Genomic DNA, 19879 nt, shown 5'->3' on the forward strand with positions numbered 1-19879 from the left:
TGAATAATGAATAATAACTCTTCACTGAGTAGTTGTGTCTAGGGCCTAATAACCAAGCTCGAAAAGTGGTGAGCTTTAACTCAAAGCCAAATCGCAAAGCTCTGACTTGGGTCCACTTTGCGTGTCTGCTGGAGAACAAACGCCTGGGCTTTGTGACTGCTCTTTCTGGTAGGCCCAGAGTTTTTTGGAAATTTGCCTGACTGGGCCACCGTCGCCCCTACGCGGCCTACACAAACATCATTTGGCCCCAGGACAGTGGCTGGTGGCACCATAGGGGTGTGGAGACTTCAGTGTGTCCAAGAGGCTGTGTAGCAGCTCTTGGAGAAGCCCAGCAGGGGCTGGGACAGGGGCTCTCTTCAAACCTCATGTGCCCCCCAAAAAAATGCTCCAGCTGGCCAGACCCTTCCTTGCCTTTTGGATACTTCCCCCTCCCCCTGCCTAAACCCAAAGCCCTGACAGTGGCCCCTTGGCAGCTCAGGAATGTCAAGTAGTCCCTCTCTCTTTCCAAGTAGCCTGAGGGGCCTCACTGCCCTGATGGGGGTTTGGAGGCAATGGAATCCCTAGTTTCCCCAGGGCCCCTGACTCCAGGAAAGTTGCCAGCCCCACTGGTTTGAAGCCCAGAGATGCTATGGAAGTCCCTAAGGCCTGCAGAGAAATGTGGGAAGCTGCTGGTTGGGCTCTGGGGAGGAGACATAGTTTGGGCTTTTAGCCACTCAACTCCAGGTAGCAGGAGGGTTCAGCCGTCTCTCTCCCCCTGTTGGGATGAAGTAGCTGGAGGCAATGGCCTGGCCCTGAGCCCTGTCCTTGCTTTACCTCCAAGGGGATCCTATGAGGGCCTTCATCTGCCTCATCTCTCTGGGGGCAGCTGGGGCAAGTGAAGGTTCTAACCCACTCAGTTCCCCACTACCTCACATGAGGTGACACCAGGCTGGGGCCCAGGGAACGGGTCAGGTGTCAGCAACTGACCACTGATGGCTGCTGAAGACAGGGTGAGGGCCACGCCTCCTCCATCTTTGTGCCCATGTGTGAACGTGGTGGGGGCGGGGGCATCTGCCGTCACCTCCAGCCTTAGCTGCCAACCACATTCCTCTATCCCCACACATGCTCAGGGAGGGGGTTTGAGGATGCTTCAGTGGAGAGGGCTCAGGCTGCCCTTGGCTGTGCTGGCGACAAGGCCTTACTGGTTGTCCTGGCAACCGAATGCAGGTGCTCCTGGTACCAAGGAGAACCCACACGACCCCTCAAGCCCTTCTTTGGATCCTGCCCAACCTGTCCCACAAATATTAGTGACAATGATTTCCTACAAAGTGTTAAACGAAAATAAAATTTTAGCACATCAGAGAACTGTACTTAGGGTTCTCAAAGTGTGTTCTCCAAACCAGGACATCCGCATCACCACATCAGCATCACCTGGGAACTTGTTAAAACACAATTCTCTGCCCCCAAAGCAGACCTGCTGAGTCCCACTCGGGGGATGAGCCCAGCAGTCAGTGTCTTGACAGGCCCTCTGATGATTCTGACGTGCACTCAAGTTTGCCACTTCCTGCCCTGTAGCATAACCTTAGCCTGATTTCATTCGGGTTAGGTGTGAATTCTTAACTTTTAGGAACATGTACCTTTGTCTCAAAAAAACTACAAAGTGTAGGAGAGCAACCTACACGCTCAGAAGGAATTTAAGTAAAAAATAGGCAAGGGTACCGTACCGAGCAAGCCAGCCAGTAGAGCAACCACATCCGGTGAATGACAGCACCCCACTCCCCACTCTGGCGCCCCTGCTCCCCTTCTGTCCCAGTGGCCATCCCCAGGCGTCACCGACCCTGCAGCTCCAAAGGCAGGAAACCCACCGACTTCCATAGATGGTCCGGGGCGGGGGCGGGGGGAGGGCGGTCAGGCCAGTAACCTCAGCCCCGATGGAGGGGCCTCGCTGAGCCGATTCTGGGGACCCATGGTCTGAGAGCTGTATACGGTCACCCTTAGGTAGTGTCCCCACCTCTGAGCGCTCAGGGTTTAACGTTCTAGGAGGCGCAGCGGGAAGCCCATTCTTCGCAGACTCTTGTTCTGGGCCCCACTGGGCGCGGACCGGACCCCCGAGGGCGCGGCCGACGCCGGCTGTGGGCTTTCCGCCCCTCCGGCCCCGCCCCGCCCGAGCCCTGCCGAGCGCAAGCCGGGGTGCGGACGGTGCCCCCCGCAGGCCAGGGTGTGGTGGCCGCGGAGCCTCGCGGGCGGGGCACGCCAGCCTCGACACGGCCCTCCCCGCCAGCCCCGCCAGAGCGCGGCGTAGCCAATGGGGGCCAAGGCGCTGCGCCGGGATTGGGGCGGACACGGGGCGGCGGCAGGGGCCGGGGTGCGGGGAGGGGCGAGGCGAGCGCTGTCAGCGCGATTATAAGGGAGTGAAAAGTTGCCGGCAGACAGCCCGGCGCACGCTCGTACGGCGGCCGCAGCGGCAGGGCGGGGCCGCGGAGCAGCGGGTGGCGGCGGAGGAGGTCTTTGAACGCGGCCTCGCTCCTCAAGGGGTCTCGCTCGGCGAGGTCCCGGCTTCGCGAGGACTTTTGCACGCAGCCATGGGCGGCGTCGGGAAGCCCGGAGGGGGACCTGCGCAGCTCGGGGCGCCGCTGCCCACCTTCCGCTGGGAGCAGATCCGCCCGCACAACCTGCCAGGCGACAAGTGGCTGGTCATCGAGCGTCGCGTCTACGACATCAGCCGCTGGGCACAGCGGCACCCGGGGGGCAGCCGCCTCATCGGCCACCACGGCGCCGAGGACGCCACGGTAAGGCCGCCCACCGCTGGCGGGGTAGAGCCCAGCGCTCTCTGGGGCCTGCTTGTGGGCACCGTGCCCTGCTCCACCGGCGGGGCCTTAGCATCCTTCCTACTCTCGCTGACCTTTGACCTCCCGGCCGGGGACCCAGAGTTGGGATGTACTAGCCGGGGCCTGATGTGGAGTAAGGAGACGACATCAGCATGGAGGACCCATACCCCCGGCAGTGGACCAGGGCTGGGCTGGAGCAGGTCTGTGCGGGAGGAGGGGGCTGTCAGAGGTGGGTGTGTCATGGCAGAAAGCGCTGGCCCTTGGTGGGGGGGCTCCCTGATGCTCTGAGGTTCCTCCTCTCAGTGCTGGCGCTCCCAGACCAGGCTCTTCATGCTGAGCGCTTGCTGGATGCCAGAGGCAGGGCGGGTTCCCCAGGGGCTGGCAAGGGTGTGCCATCAGAGGCTGGAGGCTGGGCAGCAAAACTTGAGCGAGGCCTAGAGGTCTGTGGCTTTCCCAAGAGCTGCTGTAAATGGCTCTGAGGAGCCGTGACTCACCTCTCCTGGGCTAACAGCTGCATGGGGGAGAATTTTTCTAGTCAGGCTGGGTGGGCCTCTTTGGGAAGCACATTCACCCCAGGAACAGGCTGGCCCCTGTGGACCCCAGCTTCCCCTTTCCAGCCATGTTCAGACATGTTTTGGTCAAGGAGGAATGTGGCCTGTCCAGTGGGACCATCTGGCAGAGCAGCATCAGGAGGAGGCTCCTCACCAGCCCCTTTTCCCACAGTCCCCCATCTGGACAGTAGGCCTTGGGGCCATGACACTCTGTCCTTGACCATCCAAAATTCTAGGCTGGTCACGCTGGGTACCAGGAAGGTCTTCAAGATTCCAGGGGATGAATCCCTAACTGGCGGAACTTTAGATAACAAAAGCGATTGTGTCCCGTCGCAGGAGGGGGTCAGTGCCCCTGTTGCCAGAAACATCTGCTCTCTGCCCACTGCCTTCTCCCATGGCTTGGGCAACCTTCCCGGGACTCTTTTAGGGGAAAAAGTGTCTCTTCCTCACTCCCCTAGGAAGCTGAGAGGTTAGGGTCAGAAACCTCCTGAAACTCTAGAAGCTGACCGAGAAAGCCTTGTGGGTGGTGCTGAGCGGCCCGGCGGTGGCCACGGAGTTGGAGCTGACTGTGGGCCAGGGAGTGTGTGACCGTGTTAGGTCTGCACATGTGCGAACGAGGCATGTGTTTGTGTGCGTGGTTACACATGTGTGCGTTGCTGCCAGGGCGTGGGGGGCATGAGGTGCCACAGCCCCTCCCCCCTCAGCCTGGCTGAGCCCTGGCCACCCCTCCAGGATGCTGGGGGTGGCTACTCTGGCCTTTTTTCAACCTCTGACCTGTCGGACGGGATGGAGGCTGGCAAGAGGAAGACGTTGGAGAATATTTACGAATCGTTTTTTCCTGCTTAGTGCCCAGGTCTGTGCTGGGGGCCCTCCCGTGTGGGAACCCCATTTAGCTCTAGACCCTGAGACCCACCCCCGTGACAGTTTTCTCACTGATTCATCACCAGTAAGGTCTGTTTTCCCATTTCCATTAAAACACTCTATCCGTTCCCTGGGGCCAGGTCCCGGCTCTGCCACTGGAGGCTCTGAGGGACCTGGAGCCAGGCATGTCACTCCTCTGAACCTCAGTTTCCTCATCTGTAAAGTGGGGACAGCTGGGCCAGACAGTGAGCCGGCTGGGGGCGGGACTGTGCCTTCTCAACTCTGTGGCCCCAGAGCTGCCATGTAGTCGTTCCTGGTCAATGTATGTTGCCAGCTGATAAGTGTGAGTGTGCCCTGCAGACTGTAGAGTGCAGTGGACAGCCATGGCATAGCCACCTCTTTGCTGGGTGACCTTGTCTGGTTCATTCACAGCTGTAACAGGACATGATGTTAGACCATCTCTTAGCTTCCCCGAGGCCCCAAACACTGGGCTGGAGTTGCCAGAAATACCTGGTCTGTTCAGGCTAAAGGGGCTGTGAGGAGGCTGGGGTTGGGGGACCTCAGTCTTTGTCTGTGGTGGGCCCACAGGGCAGAGCAAGGATCAGATCACCCCAGTGCCCTGTGTGGTCCAGCCCAGACCCCAGGCACGCCATCCCCAGCCCTGGAACACAGGTGGGGGTGGGGCAGCCGTCTTGCCGGGCTCTGTTCCCGCAGCCACCTTTTAGCAGCCCCTGCCGCCCATCAGCTGTTCTCCTGTTCACGCCACAAAAGCCTTCCTGCCAGGAAATGCCCAGAGTTCCTGCGCTGTGAAGTCAGTCTGTGGCCATCCTGGGATACAAAGCCGGGTACCCTGGGGAGAGTGCTCTGGGCCTTGGGCCAGGTTTGTCTAAGAGTCATAGGCGGCCTGAGACTAGTGGAACCAGCCATGGAGGTGTGAGGCCCAGCCGCTGCTGGCCATGAGTTTACCAGGGCTGGGCGCCAAGCACCTACTATGTGCCAGGCTCCGAATTCAGTGCTTGATTTATAGATACTCCCTCTTTGAATCCTCACGATACCTCTATGGGACAGGTACTGTTACTGCTATTTCCATTTTACAGATGAGAAAACAGACTCAGAGAGGCAAAGTGACTTGAAATTAAATGATGGGTCTGGGATTTGAATCCACAGCCCATGCTCTTAACCACCTGCTCCACTGCCACTTAGCTGTTTATTTCATTCATTCATTCATTCTTCAATGATCAAATCATTAAATCCAACAGCAGATATGCAACGAGCATATCCTACGTGCCAAACCCTGTTCTAACCTCTGAAGATACAGCTGTGGACAAAAAACGTGCTAGGAGGGACTTCCCTGGCAGTCCAGTGGTTAGGACTCCACTTTTCCGCTGCAGGGGGCACGGGTTCAATCCCTGGTCGGGGGACTAAGAATCCACATGCTGCGCCAAAAAAAAAAAAAAAAAAAAAATCTGCTAGGAGGATGTTCCTTGGCAGAGGGACCAGCTAGGGCAAAGGCTCAGAGGTGGGACTGTACTCCGTGCATTTAAGGAACAGCAAGGCTATCAGCTATCAGCGTGGCTGGAGCACAGCAGTGAGGAGGGCAGGCAGTGTGGTCCAGAGGTAGCAGGGGAAGCAGGACTTTTGTTTTATCCTAAGGGGAGCGTGAAGGGCAGAGCAGGGAAGCCAGGGGAATCTGATACACATTTAAACAGATCCCTAATGAGGAGGGGGAAGGCAGAGCCTCCTAGGAGAAGGGGGAGGCATTAAGAGAAGAGATGGTGGGGACCTGCCCTCCCCAGGGGAGGCCACTTGGAAGAGGTGGCCATTCACCTGGGCCCTGGCGTGCAGGTATGTCCAGGGCAGGGGGCAGGTGATGCTGTGGCTCAGGCACACCAACAGGAACCATTAGGATTTAGCTCAGTGTGGTCTTGAGAAAACAAACTTCAGACGTAGTCCTAGTGTTAGCCCATTTTGCAGATGAGGAGACTGAGGTTGAATATGGGTGATTTGAAGGGACCTTCTTGGAACCCTCAAAGGGCAGGGCCTTTGCCCTTGGGCTTGGAGGGTGGGGTTTGTATCTGGGAGTTGGGGAGGGGCAGGTCTGGGCAGATCTGAGGCTCTGGAGCAAGGGTGGGGCCGGAGACAGGGGCTGGCCAGGAACTCAGACGACCTGGCTCCAGAGCTGAGGAAGCGGTACTTACCACGCCAGCTGCCTTGAAAGCTGCCTAAGGGCCACTCCCCGTGAAGTGTGACCTCTCTGGGCTCTGTGGGTGTTTTCTGCAATGTCCCCACCCACCCAGGCCCCTGGTGGGGTGTGAGGGGGATGGCAGTGCCCTGGGGGAGGCGTCGGATCGTATGGTGCTGGGCAGGAACTTGGGGAGCAAGGGTGGGGATGCTAGTATCCTAAGCACCCTGGCAGTCCCTCTGCATTTCCTCCCAAGGATGCCCAAGCAGCAGCCATGGGTTTCTCAGGAAACAGCAGCGGGAAAGAGCCAGAGCTCAGTGGTGGAGAGAGGACCCGGGGCCAGAGGGCCTGGCCACTTCAGGCCACCGCTGGGTCAGTGACACCTGTGAGGCCAAGGGTGCTGGATGGAGGAACCACCACCACCACCACCACACCTGTCACCAGGGACACCAGGGGTGCTGGGGGAACATGGGCAACTTCCTGAGGACATCCGTCCTTGAGCTGGGCTCTGCTGCTCCAGCGGGAGTTGATGCTCATGTTCAGGGCTGTGTGCCCTTTGGCCTCAGTTTCCTCATCTATAAAATGGGGATACTGATAGTGCCTCCCCATTGGCCTCCTGTGAGGAGACCCAGGGAGAGGATGGGAAGGAGCATCTGACCTGGGCGTGAGATCCTGCTTTATCTTCCCACCCAGGAGAGGGAGGGAGGGAGGAAGAAATTCCTGGGTGTGTCCACACCCCTATCCTCACAACCCACTGCTGCCTCCTGAGCCGAGGTTAAGAGGAGCAGACCCAGATCACCTGAGCCCCCAGCATCCCTGCTTCCTTCCCTGCTCTACCCCCTTCCTGATCTGGACCATTCCAGATTCTTTGCAGAAGTGACCAGAAATGCTCCCCGCCGCCGCCCCTACCTTATCTCTGGCGTGGAAGGATGCTGCCAGCCTCTCCTGTTTCCTAGCCTCAGGCTGGCGCACCTCCACCCTCCTGCCTCAGGCCTGTGGGCCTGAATCTCAGTGGACGCCAGCCCCATTCTAAGTGCTCTGCCTGCACTGACTCAATCCTCCCAGCAGCTCCACGAGATGGGTATTTGTGGTTCCTGATTTACTGACAAAATATAGGATGGAGAGGGGGTGCGACCTTGTCTATGGCTCCAGGGTTCGGCTCCTAAGTGGCGGCTCAGATTCCATCCCCTGCAGGCTGGCTCCTGAGTCTCCCCACTCCCACCCTTAACCAGCTGCTACTTGGAGTTCAAGGTGGGGCTGGGGGCAGGGCAGGAGCTGCTCTGAGGCTTCCAGGGACTGAAGCAAGGCTGGGTGGGAGCTCTGTCCTGGGAGAGCAGGGATATCACAGAAGATAGACCGGGATTCGAATCCCAGCTCTGCCACTACAAACTCTGACCTGGGCAGGCCAGAGCCTCTGTTCCCTCACGGGCAAAATGGTTCAGACCCCTGGCTTGTGAGCTCCTTGCCCACTTATTCACACCTGCCATCCTGCCCCTGCTCTGTGCAGGGCTCTGAGGCCACCACTGTGAACAAGGGCCTGTCCCTGTCAACCGCAGCTTATGTTTAGAGACGTCATTTTTTTTTTTTTTTTTTTTTTTGTGGTATGCGGGCCTCTCACTGTTGTGGCCTCTCCCGTTGCGGGGCACAGGCTCTGGATGCACAGGCTCAGCAGCCATGGCTCACGGGCCCAGCCACTCCGCGGCATGTGGGATCTTCCCGGACCGGAGCACGAACCCGCTTCCCCTGCATCAGCAGGCGGACTCTCAACCACTGCGCCACCAGGGAAGCCCTAGAGACATCATTTTAATTCTAAAAGTTTCACCCAACTCTATTCCAAGAACTAGTGAGAGGCCTCAATTGCCACCCCCGTGGGGGAGGGTCACAGAGTTTGCACCTATGCCCCTGGGAGGACGTTTCCAGGCGCATCAGGGGTGGGGCCTCCTGCAGGACACTGAAACTTGGTCAGTGCAGCCCCAGAAACACCAGGACCACCATCCTGACCCCCACAACCCGGTCTCCGAGGTCAGCCAGATCCTTGGTTACTCGGGATGGTGACCAGCCTCATGATGAGGGCCCCTTCCCCCAACCTAGGAGACCCACTGCCTCCCCTCTGACCAGGAGTGGCCACCCTGGGGCTACTGCCGAGTGGCCACAAGCACAGTTTTACAGTCAGACCAAGTTCTGGTCCAACCTCCATCAAATGGAGCTGTGTGACCTTGGGTAAGTGGCTCAACCTCTCTGAGTCTTCTGCCCAGCTCCTGAATCCTTAAGCAGAGGCCACAGAGGACCGAGTCACATGGCCCCAGCCAATGTTCCAGAAAAAGCTGTTTGCTGAGGTTTTGGTCTGCGGCCAGGGAGCCACCTTGTTGGTACTCAGACCACAAGAAGCGTAGGCTCAGCAGTGCCCACCCAGCCCCAGGAACCCGAGCTGCTATCTGAGGACCTGCCACAGCCCCGCGCATTCCCACCCACCAGCTGAAGGCTTGTCCACGAACTCTGGGATGTCCCTGCCCGGACCTGAGGGGCCTCACACCTTCCCTCCTCAGTGCAAAGGACATGCCTGGCTGGGGGTCCCTCGGGCAAGCCTGGCTCTGTCCTCCCTCAGGGCATTTCCAGGCCTGGCTTTGGGTGAATCAGGACCAAGGGAAAGGAGTTGGGGAGGGAGAGCTGCTCCCACAGCTCCTCAGCGTGGCCCTGGAGCATCTGGGGTCTGCCGGGCGCTGGGGTGGCCCCAGAACAGACGCAGAGGTCGTGAGAGAGCAGGGCTGGGAGAGAGGAAAGCCTGGGGCCGTAGCCACAGTACACACATCTGCTCTGTGAGTTTGTGTGTGTGCCAGGTTGTGTCTGTCTGGGTGTTCTTGTGGCCTTGCCTGTGCGCGTATTCCCAAGCGTGTCTGGGAGCCTTAGTGGGTTGGTGGTGGTGTCTGCACGTGTGGAGGCGCATCCTTATGGCACTGCACTTCCGTGACACGTGTGCACCTCTGGTGTCACACGCTTTGCGAGCATGCCGTGTGCCTCTGTGTGCATGTGGGCTCTGTGTGCCACCAAGGGGGTTTCCGAGAAAACGAGAGGTAATCAGAGTCAACGCTCGTTCCGCCTTAAAAAGGAAGGAAATTCTGACATGCCACACATGGATGAACCTTGAAGACATTATGCTAAGTGACAAGTCAGTCACAGAAGGACAAATACTGTATGATTCCTCTTCTGCGAGTCAATTCTTTTTTTTTTTTTTGGCCGCACCTCGAAGCAGGTGGGATCTTAGTTCCCTGACCAGGGGTGGAACCCGTGCCCGCTGCAGTGGGAACGCAGAGTCTTAACCACTGGACCGCCAAGGAAGTTTCTACAAGTCAATTCATAGAGACAGAAAGCAGCACGGTGGTTTCCAGAGGCCGGGGGAGGTGGAAATGGTGAGCTAGGGTTTCATGGGGACAGAGTTTCAATTGGGGAAGATGAAAAAGTTTTGGAGAGGGATGGCGGTGATGGTTGCCCAACAGTTTGAGTGCACTTAATGCCACTGAACTGTACACCTCAAAGTGGTGACGATGGTCAATTTTATGTGTGTTTGACTATAATTAAAAAGAAAAAAACTGGGCTTCCCTGGTGGCGCAGTGGTTGAGAGTCCGCCTGCCGATGCAGGGGACACGGGTTCGTGCCCCGGTCCGGGAAGATCCCACATGCCGCGGAGCGGCTGGGTCCGTGAGCCATGGCCGCTGGGCCTGCGCATCCGGAGCCTGTGCTCCGCAACGGGAGAGGCCACAACAGTGAGAGGCCCACGTACCGCAAAAAAAAAAAAGAAAAAGAAAAAAACCTTAATGCTCTATAGTCCAGAGCGTGAAAGGCCCTGGGGGCACGCCCCTTTGATTTGCCCCCTGGATTTGCCTAGTTCCAGGCAGGAGAACAGACTTGCTCAGGGTCACAGTAAGCGGGGCCAACCAAGCACAAGAGCAGCCTTCCTCTTAGCTCCCCAGTAGGCCAACGCCCGGGCAGCTTCCTGTGGGGCCAGCCTCCCCTCCCCCCCCGCTCCCAGGGGTGCTGCCCCTCCATCAAGGCTCTTCCCTGGTGAGGGTGAGGTCTGTACCTATACAACCCCTTCCCCTATTATGAGCTCCAGGGAGGGGCCCCAAGTCAGCCTTCCCAAGGGCCTAGGTTATCCCAGAAGCTACATCCTCTGAGCCCCCAGGTCCTCAGACTGCCCTGGGCCAGTGAGAAAGCAGGCAGAAAGAAAGGGGACCCCTTGGGTGAATCCTGCAGGGGTGGCCTCTAGGTGGGAGCTGGAGGGGCCTGAGGTGTTTCTGTCCCCGGGGATGGGACGGTGTGGGATGTCCTGAAGTGAGTGCAGGGGCCCTGCTGTTTTAACACCCACCAGGCACTGCTAGGCTCATTAGCAGCCAGCAGTCACCTTCCCTGGCCCAAGGGGACCCGCCACTACTCCAGGCACTGCTTCCACAGTTCAGGCTGCTGGCCGGTGGGGGGTTGGCTCGCTCAGAGAGAGCCTCTGAAAGTGCAAAGATCAAAATTGGTTGAAGAGCTGTGAACGACAATGAGCAGCCAGTGACACCACTGCTAGATCAGGAAGACTGAGGAGTCTCGGGTGTGAAGTTCAAGTTCACTCACGCTTCAGAACTGCCCGGTGCTAGAGGTGGGGGTCACTTCCAGACCCGTCCCTTTCCACAGCGCGCTTTATCTTTCCTGGGGTCGCTCTCTTCCTCCAACCCCTTCTCCTGCTTTGCACCCCGCCCCCATAACAGAGAATCACAGGAATGTTAGATTGTTTGTTTAACTTGCTGTTTAAAAAACTTATATTTTCCACTCCTGCTTTTAAAATCAAATGAGTTTAACTGTTTGAGCATCTTCGGGCTCTGTGGTCCTCGACTGATTTTTTTTCTCCCGGTGGCCCAATGGTCGTCAATTACAAGTTTCCTCACCCACATTTTACCCACTGCTTGTGTTTGTGAAAGCCGATTAATCTGATGTTTGTGACCCAGTAGAAAAGCATATGATTTCCAGAAAGCGTTCCAGTGATCTTTTTGGAAAAGTCAAACCCTTTCAGGAAAGGAATCAGAGTCTTCCAGGGAGAAGTTTCTGTCAATCCTGATTTTTGTTTTTTATTAATTAATTAATTTATTTATTTTTGGCTGTGTTGGGTCTTTGTTGTTGCGCCCGGGCTTTCTCTAGTTGCGGCGAGCGGGGGCTACTCTTCGTTGTGGTGCACGGGCTTCTCATTGTGGTGGCTTCTCTTGTTGCGGAGCACAGGCTCTAGGTGTGCGGGCTTCAGTAGTTGTGGCTCGCGGGCTCTAGAGCGCAGGCTCAGTAGTTGTGGTGCACGGGCTTAGTTGCTCCGTGGCACGTGGGATCTTCCAGGACCAGGGCTCGAACCTGTGTCCCCTGCATTGGCAGGCGGATTCTTAACCACTGTGCCACCAGGGAAGTCCCAATCCAGACTTTTTAAAAATATATTTATTTATTTATTTATTATTGTGGCTGTGCCGGGTCTTAGTTGCAGCACGCGGGCTCTTAGTTGCGCCATGCGTGTGGGATCTAGTTCCTTCAACCAGGGATCAATCCCGGGCCCCCTGCATTGGGAGCATGGAGTGTTACCCACTGGACCACCAGGGAAGTCCCCTGTAAATCCAGATTTTAAAATACCCAACCAGGGCCTCCCTGGTGGCGCAAGTGGTTGAGAGTCCGCCTGCCGATGCAGAGGATACGGGTTCGTGCCCCGGTCTGGGAGGATCCCATATGCCGCGGAGCGGCTGGGCCCGTGAGCCGTGGCCGCTGAGCCTGCGCGTCCGGAGCCTGCGCGTCCGGAGCCTGTGCTCCGCAACGGGGGAGGCCACAACAGTGAGAGGCCCACATACCGCAAAAAAAAAAAAAAAAAAAAAAAAAAATTTAAAATACCCAACCAAATTTGGGGGAGGGCCCCATGGTGGCGTGAAATAGCTGGAGCCTGGCAGGCGAGGGATGTCTGTTGGGGCACCCAAGGCCTGGGGAGGACCAGGGAGGGCTCACAGGCAAGGCTGACCCGTGTGGTCCTATTTCTGTGACTGCTGAAAAACCAGCTGACTGCCTGCCTGCCTGCCTGCCTGTCTGTCTGTCTGCTCTGCCCTTCCATCAACAGCCCTTCCACTTAGTCTCTGCCTGCTGCCTCTGGGTGCTACTCCAGCGGTCTGTCTGTCCACCTGACTGTCTACTCTCCTTCAGGATGCCTTCCACGCCTTCCACCAGGACCTCGATTTTGTGCGCAAGTTCCTGCAGCCCCTGCTGATTGGAGAGCTGGCCCCGGAGGAGCCCAGCCAGGATGGACCCCAGAATGTGAGCAGGGCCCTGGTGGAGGCTAAGCCCCCAGTGGGGGGCTGGAGGGGATGGAAGGCATTGCCAGTAGCAGCTTCATTCGAATTTTCCCAAGGGGCCCTGGGGCCAAGGCTGGGTCTGCCATCCCTTCCTGGGCAGACAGTTGTATGCACAGCTGTAGGGACACCTGCGCCAGCGTTTGCTGGGGGACCCCAGGCAAGCCCCTTCCCTGCTCTGGGCCCTGCATCCCCATCTATGATGAGGATTTTTATGAGCTGCACACTCGGGGTTTTCCCTGCTTCTCAGGTACCCCACACCTTTTGTGGGTGGCGGAGGAGCCTTTGCCGCCAGCCAGCACCCCAGCTCACACCCCAGCCTGGGCACTCTCATCTCTCCATCCCCTTCGGCCACAGACCCACTGGGTCTGACACTGGAAGGAGTGGTTGTTGGGGGGCTTCAGGGGACGCCTGGGGCCTCCCTCGCTTCCTCGGCTGACCAGCCGTGCCGCTGTGGCAGGCCCAGCTGATCGAGGACTTCCGAGCCCTGCGCCAGGCGGTCGAGGACATGAAGCTGTTTGAGGCCAAGCCCACCTTCTTCGCGTTCCTGCTAGGCCACATCCTGGCCATGGAGGTGCTCGCCTGGCTCATCATCTACCTCCTCGGCCCCGGCTGGGTGCCCAGCACCCTCGCCGCCCTCATCCTGGCCATCTCCCAGGTGACCCCAGCACTATCTTGCAGCCACCTAAACTGACCAACAGACACAGGGCCTGGCACACATGGACACTCGGGACATATTTGCTGAATGAATGAATGAATGAATGACCAGTCCTGTAAGTGTGTATCTGTGGGTCAAGCTGCAGTTTAAATATGCGGAGGAAGCTCTTTACTTAATAAGCCCAGAGGGAGCCCACGGCTGGGAGCTGGACGGCTGCCGCCTACAGCTCCATGACAGACCCGCAGCCCCTGGACCTCCCGAGGAAACTGGCCTGCTAGGGTCTAGAGTGGAGTGCCATCTTTGGGGGTGCCCTGTGAGCTGGGAGGGCTGGCCGGTGCCCAGGGCTGGGCCCCAGGCGGCTCCCTGCCTCAGCTCCTGACCCTGCGTCTCCCCAGGCCCAGAGCTGGTGTCTGCAGCACGACCTGGGCCACACCTCCATCTTCAGGAAGTCCCGGTGGAACCACGTGGCCCAGCAGTTTGTGATGGGGCAGCTGAAGGTGAGGCTGGGGGCGGGTGGTGGGCAGCCCGGAGCTTAGTGGGGGGGCCGCACTGGGTCTGCGCAAGTGTGCGGTTGCCATGGAGAGGGGGGCGCGGCCTGGCCCCACTCCTGAGAGCCCCCTCCCCTGCAGGGCTTCTCTGCACACTGGTGGAACTTCCGCCACTTCCAGCACCACGCCAAGCCCAACATCTTCCACAAGGACCCGGATGTGACCGTGGCACCCATCTTCCTTCTGGGGGAGTCGTCTGTCGAGGTGCATGGGGGACACTCTCGGGCTGGGCCTGCAGCAGAGGGGAACTGGTAGTCCCTGAACCCCCTGCTGTGGCCCAGCCCCTGACCCAGCCCCCGACTGTAGCTCCAGGCTGAGCCCCTGCTCTGGGGGTACCCCTTCCCCCTTTCCCAGTTGGCTAGAATCCAGAGTTGCCTTGGCCCCTGGGCCCCAGCTGGCCCCCTGACCCTGCCTGGGACAAGGAGGGCCTGGAGAGCCGCCCTCCCCAACGGCTGCCTGTCCCCACAGTACGGCAAGAAGAAGCGCAGATACTTACCCTACAACCACCAGCACCTGTACTTCTTCCTGAGTGAGTGTCCGCTTGCCCCCCTGGGGGTGGGAGCCATGCTGGGGCCTGCACGGTCCACTTGACGGCTTCCAGCCCCCTCAGCACGGCACCTGCAGGTCTCTCCCGGCCTCTCTCCGGTCGCCCTAGCCTGCAGCCCAAGCCCACTTCCATCGCCAGGCCTTTGCCCCAGCCCTTCCCTCTGCCTGGGGCACCTTCCTGCAGAAGGGAGCAACCACAGCCTTGCCTGGAGCTTTCAGAGTTCCTTCCTACCCTCACCTCAGGGCGATCCAGAGCTGTAGGGCAATCTAGGGGCCACAAGGTGAGGATTAAAGGGCGCGGATGTATAAGGCTGGTGCCGACCTGCTGAAGAGGCACAGGGGTGGCGGGGCGAGGACCAGCCTGGAGAGGCTCAGACACGGAGGGAATGAGTGAGGACCAGGCCTTGTGGGTGATGCGGGCTCATCCCAGCAGGATGGGACCAGCACCAAGTGCCGCTGGCCTTCCTGGAGGAGCAGAGCCCCGCCCCCCTCCCTGTGCCCCGCCCCACCCCTGAGCCCTCTCACGCCCCTCCTTGCAGTCGGCCCGCCGCTGCTCACCCTGGTGAACTTCGAGGTGGAAAACCTGGCGTACATGCTGGTGTGCATGCAGTGGATGGTGAGTGGGGGCCCTGCCCGGGTCCCCTGGGCGTACAGCTGTGGTGGCAGGAGGTGGGGCGTCATGGGGCAGCCCCTCTCAACCAACGCAAACAGGTGTGCCTTTGATGGTGCGGTAGGCGTGTGCACCCGCGCAGGGGGAGTGAGTGTGTGCCTGTGTGTGGTTGCAGGGGGGAGCGGGTGTATGCACAGGACGAGCTGTGGGTCTCTCACGGTGGGGTGTCCTCCCTGGGGCTAGGGATCCACTGGGCCCCCTCTGCCAGGCATTTGTCTTCCCGGGCAAGGCTTCCCTCAGCCTGCACCCCTGCACAGCACCTTCGCCTCCATGGTCAGCCCCCTGAGGCTGGCAGGGCAAGGATCCTCTCCACTTACTTGGCTGAGACACCCAGGCCCAGAGAGGGGCGGTGACGTGCCCGTCGGAGGCACATCAAGCCAAAGGTGGATGACCCAGCTCCCTTCCCGGCTGCCTCGAGGCCTCTGCCCTCCTCCCTCCTCTACAGGACTTGCTCTGGGCCGCCAGCTTCTACGCCCGCTTCCTCTTGTCCTACATTCCCTTCTTCGGTGTTCCTGGGGCGCTGTTCCTCTTTGTGGCTGTCAGGTATGGCCAGGTTTGGCATGGCGGGGTATGGGGAGCTCACACACAGGCGGCAGGGGCCCCTGACCACAGCCCTCCGTGTCCCCATCTGCAGAATGGGGACAGTATTGTCTCCCTGGGTTGTTGAGTGGCAAGATCCTGGGGGTGGCAGGCCTCAGGGAAGCGGCCTGGCTCACAAGCGGCCCCGGGGGTGTCCCCCGTCTTGAGTAGGGCAACTCTGGGTTCAGCCTGGCAATGGCCCCTGCACCACTCAGCTGCTTTAAACACTAGCGGGAAGGGGTTGCCGCAATCCCGTAGTACAGATGGGGAAGCTGAAGCCCAGGTCTGAGTGGTCAGCTGGACATGGGGTAGTGCCTGAGCCTCCCCTCACAGGGTCCTGGAGAGCCACTGGTTCGTGTGGATCACACAGATGAACCACATCCCCAAGGAGATCGGCCACGAGAAGCACCGGGACTGGGCCAGCTCTCAGGTGGGCAGCAGAGGCGGGGTCCATCCTGGGGGTGGGGGTGGGGTCCCAGCGGAGAGGCATGGGGGCACTGACGGGGCTGCCATGGGGTCGGGCTCCGTGCCAGCCCCCTCACTTGTGCCCCACCCGCTCCTGGCAGCTGGCAGCCACCTGCAACGTGGAACCCTCTGTCTTCCTTGACTGGTTCAGCGGACACCTCAACTTCCAGATTGAGCACCAGTGAGCGCAGGCCCCAGGGGCCCACGGGGGTGGGAGTGAGGCCTGAGCCTCTCTGTCCAGTCTTCCCCCAGGGAGGCCGAGACGTGAGCCCTGGATTTCCTGGAGGGCCTGGGAGAGGTGGTGAGCGGGGCCCGGGGGGTGATGGGTGGGTGGGGGTGCCAGCACACACTCTCCCCGCCCCCAGCCTCTTCCCCACGATGCCGAGGCACAACTACCGCAGGGTGGCCCCGCTGGTCAAGGCCCTGTGCGCCAAGCACGGCCTCAGCTATGAGGTGAAGCCCTTCCTCACCGCCCTGGTGGACATCATCGGGTAAGGGTTCTTTGCTCACGGTGGCTCCCTGGGGGCCCCTGCCCACCCTCGGCCTGGTCAGCCCCGTCCTGAGCACCCACCTGGCTCTCTGAGCTCACGTGGGCTCCTCTGTAGAAGCTGGCATCCAAGGCCTTTCCGATCAGCCTTTCTGCCCTCAGCCCGTGACCTCCCTTCCCAGTGTCCACCCACGTAGCCAGGGTTTAGGGAGCACCTACCATAGGCCCAGGCCCTGTCCTTTGTGCTACAGATACATCAGTGAGCAAAATAGGCTGACATCCCTGCCTTCCTGGTGCTGACATCCGAGCGGGGGAAACAGAAAAAAGGCAGTTAAAATAAGTAAATTACAGAAAATGTGAGAAGGAGAGAAGTGCTTCGGCAAAAAAGAAAACAAACCCACAAAACCTGAGGGTGGGGGCAGGAGAGGGACTGGGTGGTGCAGGCAGGGTTGCGATTTTTAGTGGGGTAGCACGGTGGGTGGTATTAAGAAGGCAATGTGTGAGCAAGACAGGGAGGAGGGGAGAGGGCTGGCCTTGGAGACATCCAGGGGAAGAAGATTTGGGGCAAGGGAATAGCCGTGCAAAGGCCCTGAGGCAGGAGTGTGCTAGGTGTGTGGGAGAGTTGCTGAGTGGAGGAGGGGCACGATTTTGGAAAGATGCTCTGACTGTGGGAATGTCCTGATGGGGCAGAAAGAGCAGAGTGGGGGTTCCTGCAGCTGTCCAGGGATGACATGGCTTGGCCCTGATGGTAGCCTTGGCAGTGGGGAACAGAGGCCAGATTCTCAGCCAGAGCTTTTCTACCTCTGTGCCTTAGCACATGCTGTTCCCTTTACTTGGATGCCCTTCCTTCTATACTGGTGTTGGAGCACCTACTTCTTTTTTTTTTAATTAATTAATTAATTTTTGGCTGTGTTGGGTCTTTGTTGCTGCGCGTGGGCTTCCTCTAGTTGCGGCGAGCGGGGGCTACTCTTCGTTGCAGTGCGCGGGCTTCTCATTGTGCTGGCTTCTGTTGTTGTGATCACGGGCTCTAGGTGCGCGGTCTTCAGTAGTCGTGGCTTGCGGGCTCTAGAGCACCGGCTCAGTAGTTATGGTGCACTGGCTTAGTTGCTTGCGGCATGTGGGATCTTCCTGGACCAGGGCTCAAACCCGTGTCCCCTGCACTGGCAGGCGGATTCTTAACCACTGCGCCACCAGTCCCGCCTACTTCTCCTTCATGGCCCTTCCCAGCCCGATCCTTGGGGCCCCTGCCACTTGGCATGGCCCCTTTAGGACACCTGGCACAGGGTTTCCTAGCAAGTTCTTGATGTCTCTGGTTCCTCTGCCTGATGTCAGGCTCCTGGTGGGCAGATTCCATGCCTTACAAATCTCTGGGCCGCGGGGCTCAGCAGGAGGAAGCAACAGAGAGAGCTGGGTGAAGGAGAGACAGGCCCACCCTGGTTCCTGCCTGGACTTGGCCTTGGCTGCCCCCTTCCCGACTCAGGGCTAGGTCCCGCTCCAGTTAATGAGCGTGTAGCCTCCTCTCCCAATCCTCCCCTCCAGCCCCACCCAGCTGCCTGCCCCAGGGGACAGGGACTCACGGGGAACGGGGACATCTCTACTCACACTCATCATCGTGGGGGGAGGGGGTTAATATTTGCACTTGAGTCCCTTACCTCTTCCTGCCCCCCACCTCCCAGGTCCCTGAAGAAGTCTGGCAACATGTGGCTGGAAGCCTACCTCCACCAGTGAAGGCAGCAGCACCCAGGGCCCCAGCGCCACCCAGCCACCCAGTTGGGCTCCCCCACCTGCCCCCACCTTGCCCTGCCTCAGCCTGAGGACCCTGCCCGCCGTCCTGGGCCCCCTCCCCGCCTGCTCCACGACCCTCAGGCCGTGGCTCTAGACCCCACGGGACCAGGGCTGGGGGCATGGTATATAAAGCCACACGGCGAGCATGGCATGTTTTCCTAGCGCAAAAATTTAGGGAAAAAGGTTATTTTTATATAAAAACAAACCCAGATATATTATGGAGTAGAGTGTTGAATTTGCATGAATTTTGGAGCTGGAGTTCAGATCCTTGGGCCATCAGGGTCTTGGTGGGGCGAGGGGGTAGTGGTGGATGGTGGCTTTCCTCTCTGGGTCAAGGAGCTGGCATCTGCCTTGGGCTCAGATCACCTGAGGGCCTGGTCCCTTCCTGTTCTTCACCCACTCACCAGCAACCTTGGCAGATCACGCTGGGCTCACCTCACTTTACTCCTTTGCACAGTGGGACAGGGGCTGGCGGCAGACGGGGGCTCAGGGCTGAGCGCCATGTCTGTAGGCGCCCCCAGGGGGCACAAGAGGCACCCCTGTCCTGGATCTGCACTGGCTTCTTGCAGCCTCAGCCTCAGCACTGAGGGGCCTCAGAGGACCACGGGCAGCGGGCCCCCTGCTGATCTCCGACCCACACTTGGCATCACACCTGTGGAGGTGCAGCTGACCATGCTCAGTGGCCTACAGGAGGTGATCCCGGATCCCCTCAGAGCCTGCCTGGGGCCAGGTGCTTGCCTGCAGTGAACCATTCGGGCGGGACCCCTGGGAAGGGGCTGTTTCCGTCCCTGGAGTCTGAGAGCACAGCGCTGTCCTTCACTAATAAGCCTTGGGCTCCTCATCTGGAAGATGGGTGTGGTTGGCCTGGGCCTGTGGTATTTGGACACTTCTGGGGAGGAAGTTGCCTCTTGGGGCGGCTTCCTGAAGGTGGGGAGAGGGGCTTCCTCCGCTCCCAGTACACACACACTTCGGCAGCTCCAAGCTGAGCAGAAGATTTCATTTGAAGCAATGTCAGCAGCTTAAAAAAAAAAAAACTTGAGGGCTTCCCTGGTGGTGCAGTGGTTGAGGGTCCGCCTGCCGATGCAGGGGACACGGGTTCATGCCCCGGTCCGGGAAGATCCCACATGCCACTGAGTGGCTGGGTCCATGAGCCATGGCCACTGGGCCTGCACGTCCAGAGCCTGTGCTCCGCGACGGGAGAGGCCACAACACTGAGAGGCCCGCGTACCGCAAAAAAAAAAAAATTGAAATGCTGAGCTAGAATTTCTCTGAGGGACTTTCTGGAGTGGGAGCCGGCATCTCCCCACCAGCTGCAGGATTGCCCCCCACTCTGTCTGGGCTCCCATGGCCCCAGACTGGGTTCCCTACAGGAGGTGGAAGAGGTGCAGGTACC

General features: G+C 59.2%; 1 protein-coding gene across 3 annotated transcripts; it reads left to right on the top strand.

Moving 5' to 3' along the window:
- The first annotated feature begins 2368 nt into the window (after positions 1-2368).
- FADS3 (fatty acid desaturase 3) lies at positions 2369-18701 on the top strand. Of its 3 annotated transcripts, none has more exons than XM_060102855.1 (12): positions 2372-2768; positions 12603-12713; positions 13209-13406; positions 13802-13903; positions 14036-14158; positions 14423-14483; positions 15040-15116; positions 15589-15713; positions 16083-16179; positions 16316-16395; positions 16580-16705; positions 18378-18701. In XM_060102855.1, the coding sequence occupies exons 1-12, from the start codon at positions 2562-2564 to the stop codon at positions 18427-18429; spliced, it is 1359 nt and encodes a 452-aa protein (XP_059958838.1). In that variant the 5' UTR covers positions 2372-2561; the 3' UTR covers positions 18430-18701. The 3 variants fall into 3 exon arrangements, with proteins under 3 accessions (XP_059958840.1, XP_059958838.1, XP_059958839.1); XM_060102856.1 differs by having other exon boundaries at positions 2374-2768; positions 15616-15713; XM_060102857.1 differs by lacking the exons at positions 16580-16705; positions 18378-18701 and adding an exon at positions 16456-16534 and having other exon boundaries at positions 2369-2768.
- The last annotated feature ends 1178 nt before the right edge of the window (positions 18702-19879 follow it).

This window comes from Mesoplodon densirostris, chromosome 7 (assembly GCF_025265405.1).
Source record: "Mesoplodon densirostris isolate mMesDen1 chromosome 7, mMesDen1 primary haplotype, whole genome shotgun sequence".
NCBI classification, from domain to species: Eukaryota; Metazoa; Chordata; class Mammalia; order Artiodactyla; family Ziphiidae; genus Mesoplodon; species Mesoplodon densirostris.

Coding starts and splice junctions, on each gene's coding strand:
- FADS3 (XM_060102855.1), top strand. CDS start 2,562: ATGGGCGGCGTCGGGAAGCCCGGAGGGGGACCTGCGCAGCTCGGGGCG. Junction 15,117..15,588: donor TGGTGTGCATGCAGTGGATG/GTGAGTGGGGGC, acceptor GGCTGCCTCGAG/GCCTCTGCCCTCCTCCCTCC. Junction 16,180..16,315: donor GGGACTGGGCCAGCTCTCAG/GTGGGCAGCAGA, acceptor CGCTCCTGGCAG/CTGGCAGCCACCTGCAACGT.